The sequence below is a fragment of the Ambystoma mexicanum genome, chromosome 6p (assembly GCF_040938575.1).
Source record: "Ambystoma mexicanum isolate Mex_15411 chromosome 6p, UKY_AmexF1_1, whole genome shotgun sequence".
NCBI lineage: Eukaryota > Metazoa > Chordata > Amphibia > Caudata > Ambystomatidae > Ambystoma > Ambystoma mexicanum.
Genome location: NC_090935.1, coordinates 333,123,032 through 333,150,016, shown reverse-complemented (window position 1 = coordinate 333,150,016; position 26,985 = coordinate 333,123,032). Strand labels below are relative to the sequence as shown.

Below are 26,985 nucleotides of genomic sequence, written 5' to 3'. Positions count from 1 at the left end.
CGATCTTAACGTCACTTGACTTGATGGCACGTAGACTTGGAATCAAGTCAAATAAATGGATGATGTTAGCACGATTTAAAATCAGCTTATCCACAGGGTCAAGCCTCTCAATCAGTAACTTAAAGACTGGCGTTGCTCCTTTAACTTTTACTGCTTGCTCTTTATGCCTTTCACGAGCAATCTCACGTGAGTTGGATTTTCCATGAGGTAGCTTTTCATTCCCGTGGGTGTTCGAGGGCTCACAAGCTAGCTCCATGGTTCCTGGGACATAGCAGTCGTTCGATTCTACTTTTCCCGGCGTCTCAGAGCAGGACTCATCTATTGCAGTTGAAATTATGCATTCTTGCTTAGAACATAATTTCAGCCTTCTTTCATCAGAAATGGTGGACTTGTCGGGACAGTTAGATCTATTGTCAAGTTCTCTGGTTCAGTGACAATCTGACAGATTCTAGTGTTCTTGTCTCTAGCATTTAATGGAGAGGCTTCTCGTTCTGCCTTCCTTGGGCTCTGGTCCAACCGTGCAGGAATCTCCATCGCCTTGGGATCCTGGGCTGCCGTTATCGAAGTCGTTCGAGCTGATCCATGCGATGCTTGGTTGCCTGTATTGTTACTTTGTGGCCTCTGCACATCTACAGTGGAGGAGACCAAAAGAACAGAACGCTGAGGCGCTGAAGTGTCCATGAATTCATTTTGCGTCCTCTGCAGGCCTGATGGAGCCGCCTCAAGTACATCCACCTCGTCATAAGTGGACATGTTTAAAAGCTCTTCCGGGATGCTCTTTAGCAGCACTTCGTTCTCGTCTAGTGATTGTTGAGAGATACCTTTTTCTGGCTGTTCCGCTCTTTTTGCATTTAGATCAGCTTTCTTACAATTTTCAGTCACAATTTGCACAAATTTTATGTTCCTCAACAATTTTCTGGCTCCTGTATTTTTGCTGCTTTTCTTTGCCGGCATATTTTTAGGTTTTTTTGCAGACTTTGCAGCTTTGTTTTTTGGTTCCACCAATTTTAGACTGCTTGGAATACCACCAAAGATGGGGAATACAGTACGTTTTTCTTCCCCTTGGGTGCTAGTTGGTCCATTTTTCTCCGTGTTTGGTTGAGCTTCCATGGTCGATGTAGTAGGAATTTGCTCCTCAATGTCTAGCCGTTATTTACAAGCTCTAGCTTGTTCAAAGGCTGTATTGAAGGAAATGTCAGCAATTAGATCACACTCGTGGTCAGAGCTATCGTCTTCGGCCTGTGAGTTAGGTAAAGTGCCAGTCCTGCCCGGACGAGGATGAGTTTCCCTATCTGCACTCTTAACGCCCATGTGATCAGTTGGATCGTCTTGTGGTACTCGTTGCACCGCTAAAGGAACTTTGACCACCTTTGCTGTTCCACTAAGATCACCGTCTAATGGAACTGTAACCACTTGCGGCGTAGATTCTAAGGATACGGCCATAGCTTGTTTTGTAGATCGTCCTGGAGCATCAGTGTATTTAAATATGGCCAATGCTTCGCGGGCAACTTCTGCTAATAATTTTTCGTCAGTTGCATCATTACTCTTTTGCTCGCGTGATGCTTTAAGTGAGGTATCTAGAGTTTTCAATACCTCATTCATCTTTCCTGAGGACTGGCAACATATTTGCTCCACGTGAGCCACTTTAGAGTTCAGTAACGCGGTCAATGTTGTAAGATCTTTCAGAGAGTAGTTCAGATTTTCGTACAGTTTCATAAAAGGGGCCATAGAAATCACTATTGATGAGATTATAGCAGATTGTAACTCAGTGGTTAACCCCAGGGTCCTGGACTCCAACACGTTGGCCTCGGAGGAGCGCTTCATTGATTTGTGAGTCCTGTGGACTCTTCTCCTCCTTATTTTTGGAAAGGGGCGCTCAATAAATGAAGAATCAGACAAATCACATGACCTCGATATACTAGAGCTAGGGTGCTGTACAGATCGTGAGCTCTGGTGCGTTGAATTCAGTTGCACCTGTTTAGGGTTAATTGCTCTTTTTTGTGAGTTTATCTGATTGAAGGACAAATCATTGGAAGAGGTTGTGCTTCTGATCTCTTTTGGCTCACTAGCCGGCGACTTCCTGCGTTTATATGAGACGTTAGTCCATATGTCTTTGCTGGAATCAATGAGCTTCTCATTATGCCGTTTATGAGCGGATTTTTGATTTTGCCCGCAATGTGAGGACAAGTCCTTCCCTAAAATGCTTTGAGCCTTATTCATTGAAATAAGGTTAGATAAGATGTTGTTTGCGACATCCAACGAGTTGCGACGTTTCTCGCATTCTTGATATGTTTGCCCCTTCATTGAAACTCCGCCCAACTCTGAGTCCGGAGTAGCCAGGAGTTTTGACCTCCCATGCACGGCAGAGAACACTTCATCGTCGTGGGCATCGTACACCTTTTGTATGGTGTTCAGCCCTTCGCTCACTACTCGTGCTCTTGGCAGCCCCACACACCTGCTCTCACCTGTCTTGGAGGCGTCCCTCGACGGCCCGGGGGGAATTGATCCCGGCCTCTCGCCCACTGCATGGTCTACCGGTGGCGTGACAGGAGAAACCAGCGTGGCCCCAGAGGGAGGCCCCGCATCATAAGCGCAGCCGCAGGCCTCGACAGCTGCCGGCGGCTCAGCTCTGCCTACACCCTCGGAGCTGTCACCGGTCCGCGACCGCGGCGCTGCCTCAACTCCATCTACGCGAGCACAACGCGCGTCCGCACTCGCCCACTGGCCCACATCGGGGCTGCACGAGGGCTCTTCCACATGACCAGCGGAACAAGCCACGTTCACCGCGCACAGCTCCGCAGCCGCAGCGCTGAACCGGGCCACGAGGACTGGAGCCGGCGAAAAGGCATCAGGTAAGTGCTCGTTAGGTGACCCAGGTAGAATATGAATCCCCGCCTTGATTGGGGATAAGCAAGCTGGCTCAAGTGTTATCGCTGCTTCACTGTTATGATTCAAAATTGAGGGGCGGCTACTACTATCAATGTCACAACCCTGATGGACCTGAAACAAGTTTCCTCAATTCTCAGACACTTGTTCATCGTCCGAAGAGTTCATATAGATGTTATCATCACAGATAGCAGTGTTGACTTCTTCGCATGTAGATGTGCATGAAAAAAAGCGACTTACTTTCCTTGCGGGAGCACGATTATTGGTGTTTATATCAGAAACACCCTGGTCTCTCTTGTCTTCTTTGTGCCTGCGTTCTGAGCACGGGCGTGCATTGGACCGCCATCCCTGCCTTCACTCGCCAAACAGCCTAACAGGCAATGTGTCTAGCCCTTTCTCCACAGGGCTTATGCCACAAGGGCGGAAGAGGCGGCCTTTTAAGGTCTGCTGTCCTGGAATCCTTTAAAGCATACCACCTCAGTGTTGGTCAGTAGTCCACAGGAAAAACTCTCCACTCGCCACAGCCTAACAGGCAATGTGTCCAGCCCTTTCTCCACAAGGCTTACGCCACAAGGGCGGAAGAGGCGGCCTTTTAAGGTCTGCTGTCCTGGAATCCTTAAAGGCACACGCACCTCAGTGTTGGTCAGTAGTCCACAGGAAACACTCTCCACTCGCCACAGCCTAACAGGCAATGTGTCCAGCCCTTTCTCCACAGGGCTTAACATTTTCTTAATTATTGTTTAAGCACTAAAATGCTAAGCATTTATATTCATAGGGCATATTTTTAGGGAGGTTGGAATTCTATCATTTAAATGTTTCTGGCATGTGATACAATGTATAGCCCAAGTATGTATGATTCTGCCCACTGCACATGGTGGGATACCCTGTATGCCGATTTACACATTTTAACTAACCAGGCTGATTTTTTAAAAGATTTTTAAATGATCTTCTTATGGTTGTAGAAGTAATGATGTGTAGTTTAATGTGTTATGTATGCCTGTTATTATGCTTTATAACATGTATAGACACTCGCAGATTCAACGAAATGGAACTTCATGTGATTATATGTAAGGATATTAAATACAAAATTAATAATAAACTAGACACGTTTTATTTTTCGAGGACATTGAACTAAGCTATGTGCATTTCTGGAGGAGGACCTAATGGCTGTACCCTAGGACATGACAAATCTACAGCAACCAATACTGTGCAAAGGAGACTCAAGGCCTCACCACATCAGACAACAAAATCTCACTATCCTATTTACACAATTCCCAAATTACATCTAGGAAGCTAAGCAAGCATACAATGGTGTAGGCTGCGTAACTACCGCATCCCTGAACGTGACAACGACAACATAGCAATGGATGCACATCTAAACAAATGGGATAAAACACATATATTTTATAATTAACAACATACTGCTCAACATGAGTTGTCGATGTTTGAAGGGAGGTACATTGATGTATCAGGCTTGTTAGCACAATAAGAAAGCACTTCTAAATACACACTACATGATAGTGGCTTTACAAGATTCAAGCCTTCCTCAATCCTGCAGATAGAGGAAGAAGCAATCATAGAAAGTCTCCAAAAAAGGAAGTAGCCTCCACACAGTCCTGGATAAGGCTTACATCATGACCAGTTCTCTGAAGTCTTATCCTCATTATACACAAATCATTGCCACCATTAAATGTGTTTTTATAGCACACACCTAGCTTGGAAGAAAGGGATCAATATACAGGTCATAGAAAAAAACATTGGTAGTGAGAACTTAACACATCATCAAGTAAATGAGTAGTTTGTGATCATTATTACAGTACACAATACAGCCGGTTGTTCAAGATTTGGACATGGTCTTTCACCTTTCGTGATGGCTTAGCTGGTGAACACAATGGTCTGGGAGTTGCCCAGAGCAATGCCAGAAGTTAAGATTAATTCTAAACCTTCCAGCCATCACCTGTTTTGTTTTGCACTGGCATAGAGATCCTTAGGGCTGGAACGTAGCATGAGAAGGACTGTTTTCTCATTTTCTCCTGTTGAGTCAGTCCAGTTTCCAGTTCGGTAATGGTCTTATTGCGAGATGGAATAAACAACAGGGCAAATTGTGGCCACTTTGGGCCGAAGCAACAATTATTGTTGTCCCTAACCGTAGGGGTATAGTGATACACAAAAGACGGTTCTATGGGGAACAATTATCAAAAACGCAAGGTTGCCCTTAGTAAGTGATCAGATTGAGGAAGTCCAACAAGGACGCTAGATCGGGAAATGTTCTGCCAGATGACAACCACCCATCAGGTGATAAGTTGCTTGGAGATGGAAAAAGAAAACTCTTGTTGTGATGACTCAAGCGCCTATTGGCTGACATGAATGATTTCAGGGCATTGGGATTTTCATATGCTACCTTTATTGACCCAAATGTCTCAAAATCCCTTTCATGCGGGTGGTTGTCAAAGTAAAAACGTTTTCTAAAAACAGGGTGATATAGGTAATCACAAAGATGGTTTGTTTAGAAAGGAAAGGGTCACTTTTTCTGCACTGGAAGTGCTAAAAACCTATCTGATACTAGGCTGCGGTCTTTCGTATCTTGATATCCCCTCCTTGTTTTGGAGATATCATGAGATGTTGTGGAGGGGCCATGTGCCACCTGATATATTTAGTTTGGCCCTCAGGAAGGCCAGTGTACTAGCAGTAGTTGCCTTTTATGGGAGGCATACGGTTTTGTACCAGATTCTACCCAGGATGGGGTGCCAGGTTAATACACTCAAGTTGGGGCTGATGTGGTCAAACTCTGTTGAACCTGTGATGAGGAAAGCAGTGGTGTAGTGGGCCACTTTGAGGGTACCAGAAAGCAACCATAAACCCGGCAAGGTGGTCATTACCCATCGATAAGCAAGATTGCTATGGCAGGTACAACAGTTTGCAAATCCTGGGGTGAGAGGAAGGACTTGGTCTTGCAGAGTATAGAGATTTGATACCAAACTTTTGAGCCTTATATGTGATGTTTGTACAAAGGATTGATTGCTATCCACAATGAAGTCTAGGCAAAGGAGCAACCACAACGCTGCAGCTCCCTGTCCACATCAGCAATGCAACACTGGGGGTAAGCCTCTAACCAACCACCACTGGTCCTAGAACCATTTAGGCATTATGATGCCAATGCCATATTACTGCAGTGCTCCACGCTGGCCTTATTCCAACTATAGGAGGAGCTAATGGCACTAATGGAGCCATTTTGAATATTGAGGATTTAAATCCTGCTGAGCATTGTGTACTTTTGCAGCTTCCACACACGGTCCACAGACAAAACCCTGGGTTGTGTGTATTAACGATACTGGAGAGAGAGTGAACAGTGATTGAGCACCCCATCCTGCCTACACAGAGATACATACACTACCATAGTGAGTAGTATATCTTCCACTGAGGCACACCATTTTTACTGTGCTGCTATTCCATTTTGGTATTGCCCCTGGTCCAACCACAGAGGACTATGGTACAAAAATAGACCCTTGTACATTTGCAATGATCTTTGATTACAATACCCATCAATTTACACACACAATTTTATTGTAACGCATTTTGTATGAAGGCGGCTTCCTGTTCCTGCCTGGCCCCTGTCAGTCTCGGGTCCACCACAGGCACTGTGAGACCTGCACTACGGATGGACCAGTCTTGGAGTTTGAATACCAGGTATTCACAATTGTATTTTGTACATGCAAATCCAGGAATGTGAGCAGTGAATTTTGACACCACTTTCTCCCATTTTCCGACTCAGGCTGTTTGCATCACTTCCACTATAAGCAGAATTTCCTGGGCTCAAGGAAAATTACAGAACCATTTCAGCTGAAACTCAAATAGGCCATTTATCAATTGAGAATTGACACAAGAAAATCCATCATTAATTTCTAGCCAGAATGATGCTGCTTCAATGTGCTAAGCAGGCTTCTGAAGTTTAATAGGCATGTCCTTGCACTTTTCTATGACAGAGTAATTAAATACTACCATTGGATTGCAGTACCCTATAACCATGTGTTTGCACTATCTTTGATTTTATTGTTTTCCTATATTAAATTTGTATCACCTTTGCCTTACCTTGATGCACACAGCCGTGTATGTGTTCCTCTTGGCACTACGGTTTCTGTGTATGTAGGTGATGTGTTTTGAATGTTTGGCAGGCTGATTGGCTGTAAGAGTGTGATTGAGAGTGTAGACATTTAAGAATGATTATATGAAATTCTAAATAATTTAATCTAGACATGGTGGTCATATTTGATATTATTATTTGATGTTTGTCTTTTGACTTATTAATCATGGAAAAATAACAAATAGTATTTTTGTAATTCAGTATGGAATGGTCTTTATTTCAACTTTATGTGGAAGAAGAGATTGTGTGTTTTTAGGCATTTTTCCAAGTCAGTGAGTTGAAGGCTGATGCTGTCCTAATTTTTGTTTTGTTTTGTATTTGTTATTTGGTTGCAAATCAACCTTTAACAATCAATACACATATCACATAAAACAATTAAATCAATAAATCACAAGTTAACTGCAATCAATATCAAGTATTACAATTCATCACTTAAAAAAATAAGTAAAAATAATTACTGCCTCACAATTACATCACAATTCATAAACATTAAAAAATCCCAATTCATGTCATGCTATTTCCAATAAAATTCATATTCATACCTAACATATGCTCAGTTACCCTACATGCTCAATTATCTGATGAACTATTTGAAGAGGTGGGATGGTTTCCTGATTATGACCTTTGCTCCGAATCTTTAAAAGGCACTTTGAAGCGCAGGGTCCAGAAACATGACTGCGTATGTAATTATGATTATCTTAGTACCCTGAAATGTTACTTGACGGATGCGCCGGCGATGCACTGATACTTGAAGCCTGAGTGTTACCTCGAACTTTTCCCCGACCTGCGATTTAGAGATTTCTATCTGAGGCTCTGTGTGAATCAATCGCCGGTATTGTCTATCTGTGGCGCACAGAGAAAGATCCCCCACAATGCCAGATATTGTAGGATCTGCCAAATTGTTTCCAACCTTGAGACGGCTAGGCATGTCCTGACGAAATGCCCTAGACTCGGCTCTATGTATATGGTGGCACTTTGCACCTGGTACATAACCTAGACAACATTAAAAGTGTTCAGTTCTGGGTGCTGCTCTCCGTAAACATTACATCAATACTGGTATTGTTGGCCCTTTTTAGGGTCTGGAAGTCCATAGAACAATGGCTGGTCAAGGCTGCTTCGAGTAAAGAGTAATGGTGCGTTGTTTTTGGTCAGCGGCCTGGTTTGGTAAATGCAAATAGCAAGGCCCTCAAGTGGGAGAGAGGGCGATTTGAAAAATGACTTGGCTCTTCTTGTTTTATTACTGTTCTCCTCTCATAATGATATATATATTTGTTTTAAGTGGAACACATATTTTCGTTTTAGGTTTTGGAATTTTTTTATTATTTGTGAAATTTGAGATGATATAAGTCATTTATGTTAAGTATTTGTAAATGTTAATAATGGAAAAGTTCAGTTTCTGAACTATTATACAATTAAAATAAATATTAATACATATCAAGTATTCATCACTTAAAAAATAAGTTAAAATAATGACTGCCTCACAACTACATCACAATTCATGAACATAAAAAAATCCCAATTCATGTCATGCTATTTCCTTTCAAATTTATATACATACCTAAAATATACATCACAATCCCCCTAAAACGAGTAAAAAATCACTATAAAACTATGAAAACGAATTATCCTTCGGTACATTCTTAAAAAAGATTTCATGTTCACATGGTGGAGGCCTTACCATGCCCTTCATTTCCACAAATCTGAATTCAACATAACCAACCTAAGGAAACCAACCACTGCTATTAAATCCGAGATTGGGTGCCCCTTCAGTCACCTCTTCCAAAAATAGTCTCTGTCAGTAAAACCTCCAGAATAAAATAAAATGACTAAAGTATTTCTGACGCTGGTGCCATAAAGAGGCATATTCTACCAACATGTGTATAATAGTTTCCACCACATTCCTATCCATGCCAAATCGACATTCCATCATTGTTTGGCCGATCAGCCTATTTATAAAGAGAATTTCTTTTGTTTGGATGAGATTCCAGTGGAAACAAAGAAATTATTTTTTGGCTGACTGACTAGGGTGTATGGATAAGAAGAGAGCTAGAACTCCCAATGGTGTGTGCTCAAATTGTAAGTGAGAGAAAGAGGGATAGCCATGAAAGTTTTCAATAGTGTTAAACCAATCCCATGTTTTAAGGCGTTGTTTAGCTTGACGCAGTCTCAATTGTAGTTCCTCACAATCCGAAGCTATGTCAGCCAAGATGTCATCACTTTCTTTTTCAAACCGAAAAGGGCATTTAGAAATTACTCATAGTATTCATTCATAGTCGTTAATATATCCCCAAAAGACAAATCATCCTCAGTGATTAAGGTTTTACAAAACACATTTAAATAATTCCACAGGCCCCTATTCTCAGCAATTTGATACCACGTTCGTATCTGATAACTGCCCTCTTAAATGAGGTTGGGGCATTACATATTTTCCTCCAAATTAAGGCTTCCAATGTTCGGAGCATGCACATAACTGGGAAATAATATTTCTATTCCATAAAGCAGTTTATGTATGATTTTCCCTTGATAACATTTCAAGGACAGCAGTGTTGAAAATGTCCCATATTTCCAATCCACCTTGTTAATTTGTTTAATCAAGCAAGTCGTTTTCTGTACAAGCTGGGCTTAATTTCCGCTTCAGTACATTTCGCTGTTATATGGAATCCCAGATAAACTAGTAAGTCAACAATCTCCAGTTTTTGTTCTCCAAACCACGAAGCCAGGAAAGTGTTTGTTCTTTTTCTTGTAAGTATAATCACCTCAACGTTGGCATGATTAATAACAAGATTGTTTGTCCTGCAATGTGGCCCAAATGCATCAATCAATTTCTGTAAGCCCCTCGGAGTCGAATTATTTGAATAATAAAAAATCATCAGCGTATGAGATTGTGAAAGTGATAAACCGGAGCCTTGGATGGATGCAGAAATAATATATCTAATTTCTGAATTGGACAATAGAAAAGAAATGAAAGATTGTTCTTTCACAGTTCCTTCACTGGCAAAGTCTTTCCTTGGTTGAATAAAGGTGGTTTTTCTTCAAATTCCTTCTATTGGTTTGTGACCGGATCGGCCCACCATTCAGTCCGTCTCTCTCCCTCCTCTCCGACATTTTGAAAGGAGTCAACAAAACCTGGTGAGTTCCCTGTCTTTTATTTCATACGTTCTTCTTACTTCCCCACCAATTAGTCTTGCCCATACTTTGACTACTTCCTATAGGCTATGTCAGCAGAGACCCACCTCCTAAAAAAGCTGCCATCCGGTGCTTCTCTCCTGATCCAGCCCTGTTGTTATGTCCCTTTCCCCTGTCTCGGGCTGTTCCTGCGTCGGCCGTAGCCGAACGGCATAAGGGTGAGCTCCGACCCCTGAATGACTCGCTCCAGCGCGGCGTCTATCCCTCACCCGGGAGACGTGTCCGCAGCGCCAGTTGTGCGGCAACCCTGCAGGCGTTCTTAATGCTGGAGAGGGAGACGTAGTGGGAGACGTGTTGGCATGTTGACGAGGTGAGTAGGAAATGTACAAGACTGTTTGCTCTTCGCCCCTACTTACACCGTACAAAAGCACTTGCACACATACCCACCCTTCCTCCATCGGAGCGTGTGAGCGAGAATTTTCGTTATTCTCTCCTGGCACTGCTCTTCCTGCTATCTCCGAATCCCCTCCTGGCTCCGCTTTTCCTAATAGCTTCATTTCCCCTCTTGGCTCTGCTTTACAGAGATCCAAGTTAAATGTTGATGATTTGCTTTGGAGATGCGAAAACGCTTTCTTCCAATGCATCACCGACATCTGAGGTGTACAAATTAAATAGGGAGGGTGCTAAGATACACCTTGTCTCACTCCGGAAAATATTAGAACAGAACTTGATATTTCTCCCTTCATATTTAATCTGACCCTCATATTCAATGTATCATGTGAAGCGATTATACATTTTAAGAGCCCCACAGGAATATTACAACTAGAAAGCTTCCCCTAAAGCCTATTTCTGTTCACTGTGTTGAAGGCCACTGTTAAATCAATGCTTTCCACATACACTCCACTAATTTTACCTTTTAGGGCTACGTTTTGTACATATTTTAACAGGAGTCCATTCAAATTGGTGCTAAGCTTCTTCCAAAAGTCGGTCAGCCATTTTGAATGCGACCCGCTTGTAGTGACCAGGCCTCCAGATGTTTTCTTAGCAAGGTTGCAAGGACCTTGCAATCAACAGCAAGAATAGAAATTGGCCTGTAAATCAGGGAGTCCTTCTGGTCACCTTTCTTAAAAATTGGGATCACATATGCTGTTTGCCAATTTACGGGAAGAGATTGGGCTTTAATAATTTGTTGAAAGTACATGGTTGGAATAGTGGCCCATGTCACATGGCCCTTCATGAAGAAAATATTAGCCAACCTATTAGGCCCAGGCGCTCTAGATTTACTAATGGCTTTGATAATATCAAACACATCTTTAAATACAATTGGGAGATTCCAATCATCACCCAAGCTATCCCCCGTTATAGGATATAGCTCCTCCAATGCTGATTTCTGACCAAATTTTACTTCATAGAAGATGACCCACTGCTGTCCCCAATTGGATTATGTTGGAGGTCCACTTGGTTTCAACCCTATATCCTTTATGAGACGCCAAAAGGATGCAGCGTCGGTTTTTCACAGAGTACATCATTAATTCTGCATGATTTGGCAATACCTGTTGTTTATACAATCTAGTCCTGTTACAATGAGTTTGTTTTACTGTTTAATTTCCTTCACAAAAGTCAGAGGATCATTGTGATATTTATGTTTAATAACTTTAATAACTTTGATGTCATTGCTCATATCCCTTTTTTTCTCCCATACATTGGGGTAAAATTGATTACAATGTCAATCTAACTGGACCTAATTTAGATTTAGATTCCACCTTCCTAATAAGTGGCACAAAAAAGAGCCAAAGTGATTCAAATTTAAACAATCAATTTTCCAATCCACAGAAGTAGTTGCCAATAACTAGGCCGCCCTCTTGTTTATCAAAGACACTTTATGATGATTCCATATGACCCTGTTCGCCCCTTCGTTGACCATAACTACAGGTAATATCTGACAAGTCCCCCTATTTAGAGGGATATCAAATTCTGCTACAATCATATCATGGTCACTCCAATCACACAAATGTACTTTAAAATACTCATATGAGAAAGGGTTTCATCAACAAATAAGACAAAATGGATTATGTATTACTTCTTTTCCAAGTAGTTTGGCTCGGTAAATCACCAGATATACATAAGTTTTACCGATGTAAACCTAGGGATTCCAAGCTCTCAAGCCATCTTTTACTGTGTTTTATTTATGATACAGATGGATCTTGTCCTGCCAGGACACATCTACTAAATTTGGGAAAACAGAATTAATTCAAATCCCCACCCACGACTATTGAGTCATCTATCCAAGTAGAGGACCTGTTTGCTGTAAAATCAGTCATTACACTCAACACAGACTCCAATTTACATGCTAAACTATGCCAATAAAGGTTTAACAGTAGACTCCTCCTTTTTATTCTATTGATAGTGGTCACTAAATGAACAGCCAACACACTTCTAGACCCTTCGGATTTGCTGTTCGACCTCAAATTCCAAACCATCTTTTATCAGTGTAAACAAGCCACCACAGGGTCCACCTTTGGCCCCCTTTTCTGTGGCCCAAAACATGGTCATATAACCATCAACAACCATGGCCTCTGTTAGCCATGTTTCTTGAATGAAGAGAACAGGGTATTACTGTAAAAATACTCCTAACAGGCGGGTTGGTGAAGAGGTGCACATGACCACAACTTGTCCAGGATAGAATTCCCAATTTATATAAATCCTTAACAGTGCCTCGATTTTAGAAAGTTGTTGATCACCCCAGCCACCTAAGCCCAATCATTCCTCTCGTTGTTCATGGGTGGTATGGTATCCCTTATTATTAATCCTAACCGTATGTTTCCAAACCCTGTCTTCTGTATCCTTATGGGTTAACACATTTCCCATGGAACTCAACTGCACATGGGTTTCCACTAACAAGAAAGCAAATCCAAAAGGGTGCAATTATGATATTTGGTTCAAGATAAGCGCAAACACAATATCAGACAGCATGGTAACCATTGCAACATCAGTTCTATCACACTTGTTTTGTCCAACCAGATTTAAGTGGGTTGCTGCTAGAAGGCATTTCCCAGGGATGTGAATTTGGTCTTGTTGTGATTAAGCTTTAAATAGGCACTTGTCATCCACGTTTGACTGTTTTCAAGGCATGAGCAAATGTGAGCAATATCTTGTGGGCTCTTGGCTGTTAGGCACAAATGTGCATTATCTGCATACTGCTATTAATTCTAATGTTGAGGTCTTCTAGGAGCAAGCTCTGTGCTTCTATGAAGAGGCTAAAGATAATCTGGAAGTGAATGGAATAGGGGGTGTTCAAACCTGATAGAGCACAATTGGGTATTCTGGTGCTGCCAGAAACATTGGGAATGACCCATTTCATGACAGTGCCCGAAAAACCTATTATGTTTACAAGGAGGGTAAGTAGTGTGTGATGGGTGACTGTGTCAAATGCAAACAACAGGCACAGGAGTACCAGAAGGCCGAAGTCCTTTTACCAATCATCTGAAGATTGTTGTCAACCACCTGAATGGTGGCTATTTCATAAAATGGAAACAAATGAATGACTCTTGAATGACATTGGGGGTCATTCCGAGTTGGGCGGTAAAGGAAAAACGATGCCGGTAAAGGATTACGGGCATCGTTTCCCTTTACGGCCCATTCTGACCCACCAGACCGTTATTTACGGCGCCGTAAATTACGAGGCCGTAAATAGCGGTTAAGTGGCGCGCGCCCGACACTCCATACCGAAAATAGCGCCATGGCGTAAACCGGAGCTGATCCAAAGTAAAGCGGACATGGAAAAAACGGCCTCCACAAGGCAGCAAAGTACCTTACCGCCATGGAGTAAATACCGGCATCGCCGAGAAGGTGTTAAGAACCATGAGCAGTGTTTCAAAGAGGCACAGGTGCACTCAATCAGCACAGGTGGAGGCAATGGAGTCTGTCACAGCACAAAAGGAGCACACCCACACACCACACCCCCTCCCACACCAAGATGATACCAATTGTAGCAGCATTCCTGGAGCTGGAGCCCCCACCACAGAGGATACACAGGAGGAGAAGGAGGGTGAGAGGCCCAGCATGCCCTACCGGTGCAGCCACCATTACCACGCCGGCAGACCCCAAACCCCCGCATCAGAGCCACCCCCTTCAACCTCACACCAGAGCAGATCCACACCCTGTACCGGCTTGACCGGGACACCATTACCACCATAGTGGACCTGATACATGACGACATAGTGAGCCACATAGAAATCTGCACTGCCATCCCCCCTCTACTGAAGGTAGTGTCTGTGCTCCACTTCCTTGCCACAGGCACCTACCAGCATGCAGTGGGGCACATGCATGGCATTTCACAGCCCATGTTTTCCCGGATAGTGAACCAAGTGCTGAATGCCTTCCTCAACCACACAAGGGACTTCATATCCCTACCACGGACTCCCCAGGAGATATATGATACCAAAGTTGCCTTCCATGCACTGGCAGGTATGCCAAATTGCATAGGTGCCCTCGACTGCACCCACGTTAAATTGGTGGTCCCGCATGTCATGGAGGTGACGTATCGCAACCGCAAGCAATACCTCTCCATCAACGTCCAGATGGTGTGTAATGCCAGGAAAGCCATCACACATTGCAATGCCTGATACCCCGGATCAACTCATGACTCCTTGGTCCTGCGGAACTCAACACTACCACGCTACATGGAGCGACATGCTGGACGACGTGTCTGGCTACTTGGTGAGTAACCTGAATGGGCCATGGCAGTGCATTGGGGCTGTGAGTAGGTTGTCTGCATACTCCACCTGTGTGGGAAAGGGTTGGGGGGGAGATGCATACTCCACCTGTGTGGGAGAGGGGGGGGTGGGATGCATACTCCGCCTGTGTGGGAAAGGGGGGGGGGGGAGATGCATACTCCACCTGTGTGGGAAAGGGGTGGGGATGCATACTCCACCTGTGTGGGAAAGGGGGGGGTGCATACTCCACCTGTGTGGGAATGTTCACGCCAGTGCACAATGTGCACCACACAGAACACTGTGCCCTAAGACAAGTGACACGGCACATGACCATCTAACCACACAGTGCTGAATACGAGGCGACACCTAACACTACATGACTAACAGGAAACCTGGCCAAATACCACAACACATGCACCACTCATCGGCGGCCCTTACACACCGTAAGGGCATCCTGCACTATGCAGTGTAATAGCACCATGTCGCTGACTCCTGCATCACAACACACAGGACAGTCATCCCTGGGAGTGCATAGAAACGAGTCTAACAGGGATCCCACAGCGTGTCACTGGTCCTGCACCCCCATAGGATTGCTGCAAGTCACCATGGTAGGGATCAGTGGAGAATGACGAGTATGCTACCAACTACAGCCAACACCCCCCTGTCACCAAATCTCGCGCATGAGATCAATGAATGCAGTCCAACACTGCTGCATGCATATACAACGCACATGCAACAAGACGTGAGTGCACACCATGACCCATCAGGAAGAAGCTACCCCTCCATCATTCCATTGCACAGGACACATACCCGGGCCAGTAATGGGGTGACTGTATCCTGGGACATGTGTGCATGGCCAGTAATCACCTGCTGCCATGTAAGACTAGTACAGTTCTGCACCATGAATGTAAAAACACTTACCTTCATTCCACTCTCATGCAGGTGATGCTGGCTACCCTTTGAAGCCGTGGCTCATGACCCCGGTCCGCAACCCACAGAACAGGCACGAGGAGGACTACAATAGATCCCATACCCGTACACGGGTGGTGATAGAGCAGACCTTCGGCCTGTTGAAGGCACGATTTCGTTGCCTCAGCCGGTCGGGTGGGGCACTCATCTACAGCCAGGAGAAGGTGTCCAAGATCACCATGGCATGTGTAATGCTGCACAACATGTGCATCCGTCGAAACATGCCACTGCCCCCTGACGTGGAACTGCTACCACCAGATGATAATGAGGGGGAGGAGGAAGGAATGGCAGGACAACATCACGGTGCCGATGCACAGGAGGGACGTTCCGTGCGGCAATCATTGATCGGACAATATTTCTGACTCACTAGTCATCTGAGGGTGTGAGGATGACAGGACATTGGGCACTGGGTGTGGGGATACATGTATACCATGCACTGTGAGACATTAAAGGACACATTCACAATGATCAATGTCCACTCTGTTTCTTAGGGATGATCAACCAGTGTATTGAGTAATAATGTTCAAACGTGTACAACAAAACCTCCACCCTCACTGCCCTCCCCCTCCCCCCAACTCCCACACACACCCTCACCCAGCTCCCCCTCCCTCCCAACTCCCACACACACCTTCACCCCCCTCCCCCCCTTCCACCTCCCCCCACAACAACCCCACAATAGTCCCATTGGTACAACATAGGCAACATGTGTGTGCCAGCATGGTCATAGTGCACTCCCAGAGCCAGGGGGATCCATGTTGTGGCAGCGCAATGTACGCAGTGAGCATCGGACCGGGCTGGTCTGCGTGGATGAGCTTTGGGAGGGTGGGTCCACCCGCTCGGGCTGTGGTGTGGGGTGTGCTGCCTCCAGGGCATCTGCGATATGGCCCAGCACCTCGCAGAGCCGGTTTGTGTTCACCGTGATCCCCTCGCCCAGAGCCTGAAGGTCATTGTGCCACTCCAACCTAGAATCACGATTGTCCCTGATGAACTCCTCAATGAGGCCTGTGAGGTGCTGGGAGCGCAATACATCCATGGCCGATGTGGCTGATGTGCTTGGCAGGCTTGGTATTGGGCCTGCAGGCCTTTCCGGAGTGTCTGCAGGGGAAGTGGATTCAGGACAGGTAGGTTGTAATCCTTGCCCTGTGAGCCCTGGGGTGTCACTCTCCCCGGAGTCGCTGTGTGCCACCTGGCTGTATGATGGTGTGTCAGGGGTATGGGCAATGTCATTGGTATCCTCTGCGTTGGGTCCGGAAATTGATGGTGGGCTGTCTGGCACATCGAGGAGGCACATGGCTGCATGCTCCCCAGCCACACTGGACTCCTCTGAGTGCAGCGTGGGGCACGTGTCCAGCGGCACTGCAGGCATGGGTAGGGGTGCATGTGGGGGTTGTGCACCCTCCATGGGGGTTGCAGGAGCAGGTGGTGTTGCTTGTGTTTTTCTCCTGCTTGCAGGTATACGTTGGACCCTGCCTCTGCCCCTGGAGGTGCTAGCCCGGGTGCTTTCCTGGTCCTCGCTGTCATGCCCGCTGCCTGTGGAGGGGGGAAGAGAGAGACGGCATGAGCAGTGATTTGGGTGTCAGCATTTGTACATGCCTATGGTATCACAATGGGGTTGCAGCGTTTTGTGGACATTTGGGTGGTGAGTGGGACAGTGATCTGGGCTTTGATGCTAAATGCATGCAGATGTCTGTGTCACTCATGTTAGCGGCGTACTGTGATGACTCACATTCACAGTGTTTACAATCACTGCCCCATGTGCCTCACAGATTCGGCCTCTTTGTGTGGTATGGGCCATATGGGTTACAGCCTTGCACCTGACATCAGACTGGGTCCCACTTGTTACGGGATGATTTCATTGGGGGGGGGGGTTTGCCCAACCATGACGTGACACCTTGCCCAGCCCTTGGCAGTGACTTACATTAGGAATGCATGTTCTGTCTTCAATCCTGACACTCACCTCCATCAGCGGATGACGCTGCACCGCACTCCATTTCGCCAACCCCTTCTATGGCTTATGTGCCCATCATGGCTGCGCACGTTTCCTCCCACGGCATCATTTTGATGGGGGAACTTGGCCCTCCTCCTGTCTCCAGGGCCTGACCTCGGTTTGCCGAGAGGATGGCCCGCACCCGGAGACGGAGGTCATCCCACCGTTTCCGGCAATCCTTGGTGGTGCGGGGGGTGTTTCCTACGGCGCTCACCCTCTGTGCTACCAAGGCCCAGATCTCTTTCTTCCTGACGACGGTGGGCCTATGCATATCACTGCTGAATACAGTATCTGCATGTTCGTGCAGGGTGTCCACCAGTATCTGGAGCTCATCCCGGGTAAAGCGCTCCTTTCATATGCGTGGGGCCCCCTTTTCTAGTGCTATAGGCATGATGCTGGTCTCTAATGCCAATTTCTCTCTTCAGTATATGCCTCCGGGTCCTGTATGGAGAGGATGGCAATGGATTGTGATTTTAAAGATGGCCGCCGTGCTCCTTCCCGTTCCTGTGCGGTGACGTTTTTTCCGGTTCCGTTCTTTACTGGTGACCGTAAATAGCAGGGACCGCTATTTACAGTCACCCCTGATTACTCCATGTCGGTAGTGTTATGTACGGTGCATTTGTTGGCGGTAAGGGTTTTGGGGGCACTTTTGCGGCATGATGCTAACGTTCATTACCGGCATGGCGGTAAGCGCATGCTCGCGAAGTCAGAATAGGCCGATTTTTACGGTCTAGTGCCAGCACGGAAACGCTCTTAACGCCATGCCGGTATTCCCCTATACTTACCGCCCAACTCGGAATGACCCCCATTCTCTAAAGTAGATCCAAAAGTATAATCAAAACAAAAGAGGTGCTGGCTGGAAGGTTTACAATTAATCTTAACATGTGGCATTGCTCCGGGCAACCCACCAGACCATTGTTCTTTGCCTGCCAAGTCATTACAAAAGGGGAAAGACCATATGCAAATCAGGCTTGGTCCCACCCCAAAAGAGTCTGTCCAGCCCGAACTGCTTGGTCACATCACTTATGCATGAGATCACAAGCATCCCCAGACATGCTTTGGCCTCATTGGACCTCAACAGTGAGGAGCAGCTTGTGTCTCTAGGCCCAGCAGGCATGGGACCCACGTCTGCGCATTCCTGACCCACTCAGGGTGACTAAGCAAAACAAAAGAGGTGATGGCTCATTCTAAACTTTCCAGCCATCACATCTTTGGATATCGTAATATCAAGCGACAGAAACAGTAAGGAAGTGCTTCAATGAATAGATTGAATAATGTAACATGTGCTTTCCTCGTCCAAACGGTCAACATTCTGCGAATCATCCCGAAGGTTAGCATCACCATGATGGACAGGTTGCAACATCAAAAAATCTGATACATATTTAAATGGGCTTTGTGAAGATCATATAGAAGACCAAACGTTGTGACTATCAATACTGCAAATGTGGGCAAGGAAAATCATATCTACTCTTAAGATGTCATACTGCCCGATTTCACTGGCTCGCACGGTATAGGGGACAAAATAGGTTTAGCATTTGTTTGAAGCTGAGATAAGTTTTGTTCCGTGGCCTGTCTTAACCTGTCTTAATCTCAAATTCAATGATATCTGTTGTAAATATGTTGAGTTACACTGCAAGTATTTGCCTCTTATAGTTGGTAAATTGCATGCAGGGCACGATGTTAAGAATTAGTAGTATCCTGTATTCTTGTGTCACGTTTACACTTTTGTATTTAACCCTTTTTGCCATTCTTCATTTTCTGGAAGGGGAGTTTAAAATTGTCTGTTGCAACTCTGTCAATTCTATCATTGCAGTCCGCTGCTTTGGCTCACATAACATACTTTTAACTATGTTATGTTACTAACACAATTCTTATAAAATTAGTTACATAAAAGAGAATTACGCATAAAGGAAAGAATAAAAAGAGAAATGTTGCTTAATACAGAACAGCATCCTTCCTCCAGAGTGGTGTCTGAATCAGGGGAGAAAGCACAACGGATTATGGGTGAGGAAATCTGTGAAGCATTGCTTGAAATTGGATGAGTGTTGTAAGGTGCTGGAGACCAAAGACCCGGTCTCAGTTTTACATAGAAGCCAGAATTTGAGGTAGGCACATTGGATCTGTCTGTAGATTATTCATAACATATTTCTGAGGAAAGTGACGGGCTTGCCGCCCACTCGCCGATGGTAGTTGCGAGAACCCAGCATAAACATACAGGCACAGAGGAGGTTTGGGGAATTATTCCAGAAACTTCACTTAGATCCATGTGCACTTTATAATGCAGGTGATGCACTTATAAAGATGATGAGCACCTCTGCTAAACACGAATATAGCGGTATAAAAATGGATTTGAATTGCTAAAATAGTGGGGTATTGGAAATATTTCAACTTTTAATAATTTACACACTTATATGTTGAGCATGTGGGTGCTGAGCCCAAAAATGTTATATGTAAAATGAAGTCTCTGGAATGTAGAACGATTATATTATTGGCCCAGTTAAATCCTGCATTCCATGTGTGGATTCTAACAAGAAATGTACATGCATGTCAGGTAATGATGAATATATCAAACTTGTCTCCTTGGAATATTGTCATTTTTTAGACCCAACCAGAAATTAACTCGGACTCATCTCAGAAATAATATTGTTTTATGTTCTGATGCAAGGCCAATGACTATTAATTAGAATGATTCTGTTTTTACACTGGGTGTTGTGAAATTTGTCAAATCCGCTTTTAGATGATATCCCTCATTTAGAAGATATCAAAGAGTATTTTGAGGTTTGTTTTAAGGATCGGCTTTGATGTAATGTTTTTGTGGTTCTGATTTACCTAATTTGTGATCAGATTCTTTTCTGAATAACATTTTAACATGAACCTGGTACTTACGATTCACCAAATGCTCGAATTCTGATGATGCAAAGACTAAACATCCCAAGTAAATGAACTCTGAGGAAGAAACGTTGCAGATCACTGAAACCACCTTACCTTGATTTAATATTTTATGCAACCAGAGAGCAGCCTGAGCACATATCCTCTTGCCTTAAATGCCCAATGTGCCCATAATAAAACTCAGAATCAACTCCATGGTAATGTCCACATGGTAATGTTCACAAGTACTGGATTCCCCCCACTTTGCATTCCGTCCAGGAAGATGCACTCCGCCACTAATCTAAACTGGTGGCACATTACTAATAGCTGTAGCCCCCATTTTATGGAGTTAACTTGCAGAGACCCACAGACTCAGGGCTTCATGAGGTATCTTCACAGGGTATTGTGCCTATTGTGAGGTAGTGTGGCTTAACTCTGTTAATGTGGTCTGTCTTCCCACACAGCAGCCCTCACCTGTACTTATACATTTTGTGTGGATAATTCACAAAAATATATATTTTGGTTGAGAGTAAAACCCCGGTTAAATATATTTAAATGTTTTTGCTGTGTCCTTCATTATGCTTTTATTCCATCAGATATGTGCGCACAGTTGAGCTATGATTTGTGACCCTCCCTCACCCCTCACCCAATTGCTTCCCTGTGCTCAGAAGCATTCCATTATGCGACAGGCTACAAAAACCCCACAATAAATAAATACATCTCTAAAACGTTCACTGACACGTGTATTTACAATTATCTTTTCTTACAGGTATGAAAAAGCAGACTGCTTATTGTGTAAAAAAGGGGCGAGGAGTCGTAAGGAAAACCTTTTGTGATGCCCAAATACAGCCAAATACAAGACACAAAAAATGCAATGAACAAGATTGCCCTCCCAGGTAACACATGTCGTGAGATCTGTACCCAGTCATTTCTGAATGTGTTGTTTTAATAGAAAAACAGACAATCCACACCAGCAAGGCGTGACCACTTATTTTTTTTATGACAGATTGTTTATATGGCTCTTGTTCTTAAAGAGTGACTCACACAGAGAAGTTCAAATTTGTTGGTGTGTAAAATCTGACTTTATCACTATGCATTGTACCTTGTGAAACGTTTCCTAAAACATGATGAGCTCATAAGGAAACATGCTGATGACCGATCTTTCCACCAGAGATAGATGAATGGAAGGAAGGGTTCTGATCTTAGACTGGAAGTACTGCATTGGGTCTTCACATAATTATTGAGATGCAGCTGAGGCTTGCTGACTCACCAGATGTTCACCAGTTGGCATACTAATTTGAAGACTTTCTTCAATTAGTTATTGTCATGACAACAGTGGGTCTGGTGTGATGGCTTTGTCCACTGGATGACTTTCGTGTCATTTTTAGGTATTTTGTGGGGTATCAACAGAACCGCGTCAATGTTTCATGTTGAGGATGTCTTTGGAGCATCCCATATTCTTTGTGGCCTCAGAGACTTTATCTTTCTGAACTTTAGGCAAGGTCTCTGGTCATTAGCATCCATCACATATTCCACACGTGTGTCAAAATAGAGTCTCATTGGCTTCTGGGTGGAGATTTCCTTGAATTGAAGGCAGCTTTAAATACTGTCTTGAGGACGCTGTATTAGAGTGCCGATTTATTGGCAACTATAGATGTGATGTGTTGAAGCTCTCTCATGACTGAGATTTTGATGACGGTGTGGTCTGTACAAGATTGCACAAGATGCAGATACTGTTGTTCATTGAGAGTAGGTGGCCAAGGGAATTTCCTCCAGGTTGAGTGTTTTTGGTGCATATTGAGGAAAGCCAAGTATATCCATGTGGACCATTTTCAAAAACGAGTACTTGCAATGCTTTGCGCAGAGGCATGCCCCCACTTACCTTCAGTGCCCGGTGGCCTGGCTCATCAGTGAGAAACCCTTGGGGCTCTAGCCACAGTTGTATCAGTCACCGTCATGCTCCATCGTTCGTTCTCCTTGCTCCATCGGCAGCTTGTGACTAACACACATGCATGTTAATTACTTTTCTCTGACACTCCACCTGTGCACCAAGGGCATCCAAGCATTACCTGGGAAGCGGTGCAATGGTTCAAACAATCCTCTGGGGCTATATAAAAACTATTGAGACCGCGCTCCTCAGGTCTCAAAGTCAATGTTGTGCTTCGCATCTGTTTTCTTCTTCTGTCCGTCTCCTTGCTGGAGTTCTCCTTGACGCCGGCCTACTTCTGCCCCTGTTCTGCTCCATTCTTTAATGGCTCTGTACTTTGTTACTCATGTGCTTCGGCCTCTCACATGTCTAGCTCTCCATGAACTTTGCTCTGGTACCTACCTGTGGCTACCTAGCCACCTTACAATCATGTGCCCAGTGCGTTACTCTCCTTGCACAGCCACCTTATGGGCATCCTCTGTGCCGTGCAGGGAGACTGGCACTGGGCTTTGTGTAACTAGTCATGATAGGTAAGCTTGCGCTGTTTTACTGGGCGGTTTAGTCTTCAGTGCCTCATCTCCGTGGCATCCTGGCAGAGCATCCCCCTCGTTTGGACTGCATATCGGGTACAAAACGTCACTGTTCTGTAGTGCTTGACATGAACATTTATAAACCATGCCAAATGTTTATAAAAAGGTTTTGTAAACCATAAAACCGAAATGCTTTACTTCTTTACAATTTTGCAGGCCTTGTGAAAACTCACGTATCGCTTGATGTAGACACAACATTTAGATTAGTGTATATTTCTGAACTTTTACATCAATGGAATCCACCTGCAAAACATGTATGTATATAATGTGTATGTCCATAAAACATTTCAAGTGTAAGTTTTGAAAGTTTTACAAGGGTTTTGTAAACCAAAACCCAACACTTACAGTGCATGCAAACCAATTGAAAACCTGATGCTCACTTGGTGTTTACACAGCATTTTGAGGAGTATAATTTCAAGGGGAAAACATTTATGGAATGAAGCAAACCGTATTCAAACATTACATTTACTACTATAAAGCATGATTACTAGTTTGAAGCCATACTTTTGTTGCGGCTTACAACCATGCAAAAAGTAGTAAATAGAAAGTTTGCAAAAGGTTTTCACGTACATTTTAAACTGTGATGAATAAATACTAAAATGACTACGTGATCATGCAATAGTTGGCACATTTGTGAAACTGGTCATTATTATTTGGCTGCTGTGCTTTGATTATTTATTTCAAGAGAAAATGCTCATGCATAAGCTTCTGCGTGTGCCTTGATTCTCGGATAAAAGCACCATTCAAGGTGCACAGCAGGGGCCTGCATGGCGTGGGGATTTTTAGGAATACTATTCTATATACTATCACTACGTTTACTTAACTTACTGTAATGTATGGCAATATTTACTCTTCCGCTGTCCCTTTAGGACAGCGTTGCACTGTTGTCACAATTGCATGTCCATATAGAGTACAGTACATTTGTTGCTCAGTGATGTTCGTCTTTAGCTTATAAAGTCATGTTTATTAAACAAGGCTCTGGCTGCAGACTGCAGGACGCTCATTGCTCCTCCCCTTCGAAACCTGCTGCATTCTGATTGGCCTATTGTTTGCATGGTTGACAAATCAAGTATCGTTAACTTAAAGTTAATTTCAGTATGCAATTTAGAGTAACTTCAGTACACCATTTTAGGCATACATTAGGTTTGTAATGTTTACCAAATTACTTCTTTCCAAACAGAATACTTAATATATTTTGCTGTTTTAATGACAAATTATGCTTGAAAGGTTTACACGAATCACGTTTTTTGTAAACAGAATGTTCATTGGAGTTTTACATTGCAGTGTACAGAAGGTGTTCAAAGTATTAACTTTTGTCAATTTAAGGTTTTTCAACCATAGTTACTTAATGTTTACAAAAATATAGAATGTTAGGTCCAAGTTGTCTTGCATAGCCCTATGGTTGGCTAATGAGTAAAATAAATGCAAATAAAAAGTTTACAATAGAATGTAACATTTATGGAAACGTTTGCAAAGTTAAAGTCTGAAAAGTTGTACATACAGTTCACCGTATTAGCAAACCATGATGTTCATGCAAGTCACTATTGACCCCAAAATATCTTGGTAAACAAATAGATGTTATAATTATTTAGTCTCTGTGTAAGGAAGTATTATAATCTATTTACACATACTTCTTTGGAAGAATGTAAAACTGCTTTTGCACTATGGAGGTGCACCCGCTACGTGATACCCTCTCTAAAGATCAGGTCACGTGGGATACCACTGGGTCTGACCCCTCCCCCCTCTGGTGACAAGGAATGCCCAAGACAGAGTTCCATCACTTCTCCCTTCCCTTCCAAAACCTCATTGTCTATGTTACAAATGTACAGGGCACCCTTAAGGTGGATGGATTGGTTCCTGAGCTGTACTCGTTATCACCTTCTTAAGAGGCTGATGACCAATGGACTTTCCCTACTTTTCTCAAAGGAGGAAGTTAAAGCCAGGAGGAAGTCAACTGACGGAGATACTCCGCCAGAGAATGCAGAGAGCTGGCCTGCATAGAAACGCAGAGGAGGGAGGCAGTCCCTCTGTCGTAAAACAGATAAACAGAGAGGACGTGGTATACAGAGAATGATGGCTCCACAAAGAATGCTGCTGCTTCAAAGGTGGAGACACCAAGCAGATGGGACCGCTGAGGCAGGAAGTGAGTCCCGACGCACAGACACCAAAGTCCTGAATGAGAGAAAACGAAAAGCCTACTGTGCATCCTTAAGAGGAAATGAGGTCATAGATCCACAGATACAATAGACGCTGATGCCAGTACGTGTCCTGCCGCAGGGACTCCAGAACTTGTCCCAGTGGCACCAGGATATCAGGCAGCAGAACTGAGTTACGGGTTCGGATACAACACGACGGTAGAACAAGTGGGTTACTGACAAATTCGTAATGAGGCCCAATCTCTTTAGAAATGGGGACAATTGAAAGTAGTACCCGTTCTGCCACTAAACATGCTGATAAAACTTTCCTCTCCTCGTTTGGACACAAAATCTATACTGCTTTTCAGCATTTCCCTCAAGCCTCTCTGTGTGCTGTGAAACTACAGTTGCATTACTGGCACAGGGTATTGATTCCCTGCACTCTGACCTGAATTCTTTAGCCATCAGTATGCCTCATTACCGCAAACACAATTTCATGCATGCTGATTTCCTCAAAGCCGCAAAAAATATTTTGTTGTTACCATTAAAAGGAGTTGCCATTGTAGCCTGAATACCTCTTTGCCCAAACAACATATTTATTTCTTGAAGATTGCACATCACAAGGAATCCAATGTGCTCAATCTACAATGTCATGAATCACTCTAGCGCGAGTTGTAATTTGGCATCTAGCTGCACTTCCGGTGCCATGGCCATGCAAGTGTTTGTAAATGTCCACCTGATGCTTTCACCACCTGTACTGACAATCTGGCATATCTTATACAAAACACTATTTTCAATGAAGACTCAATTATAGCATGTTCCCTTGTTTGAAAGTTCTCCTTGTGCTTTATGTGGATGCATGTATTAAGCATGTAGGCCTTCCTACGCCCTTTTCTTTTTTCTACTTTTGTTTTCAAAGTTCCAACCTCAGTGCAATGTGTCTTTGTGTTTCCTCTGAAGCGTCCCATTATCGAGAAGTTAAGGGATTTGTCTCACTAAACTCGTGGAGAAGGAGCCATGTCACTTTATGCTGGGATCGGCGGCCCTGAGAGGTGGCAAATATCTTTTCCAGCGCAGTGTTTTCCCATACACAGTGTTAGGCAGACCCATATGCAGTACCCTTTGGGAACACCACACACAATTAAGACTACAAGTGCAAGCACAAATTCACCTTTGGTACAAGGCTGTACTACACACTAAAGTGGTAGCGATGGCTGAGCAGCCATACTTATCTCAAGAGTAAAGTGAGCAGTATCAGAAGTTACAGAAAGGACAGTAATTACTATGGTCCAAACAAACAATTACTATGGTTCAAACAAACACTGACTCAAGGTTTCTGAGTAAAAGAATATACATTTATCTACACCATCAGTTATAAAACAGTTCACTAATATAAAGCAGCAGAAAATCACAATCTTAATATACTACACAACACCCAATCAATTCTGGACAAGTTAAGCTCAAATTGAAGTGTGAGCAAAATGGCACTCTAGCAATTTAAAAAGGGAGGGAAAGAGAAGGTTATACAAAATTAAGCAGCACCAACCAGTAAGTAGGCAGGGCAATCTAGAAAAGGCTTGCTACAATGAGGATTCAAATTAATAGGCCTGGGCCAATGTAATGGTTCAGAGTCTTTGCAGA

At 43.9% G+C, this 26,985-nt stretch overlaps 1 protein-coding gene across 1 annotated transcript in view; it reads left to right on the top strand.

The window, feature by feature from the left end:
- The window catches only part of ADAMTS12 (ADAM metallopeptidase with thrombospondin type 1 motif 12), a 4,001,072-nt gene that overhangs the window by 3,269,305 nt on the left and 704,782 nt on the right, over positions 1-26,985 (top strand). The window contains exon 17 of the mRNA XM_069627090.1: positions 21,462-21,588. Within this exon, the coding sequence (XP_069483191.1) occupies positions 21,462-21,588 (127 nt within the window). The remainder of the gene's footprint in view (positions 1-21,461; positions 21,589-26,985) is intronic.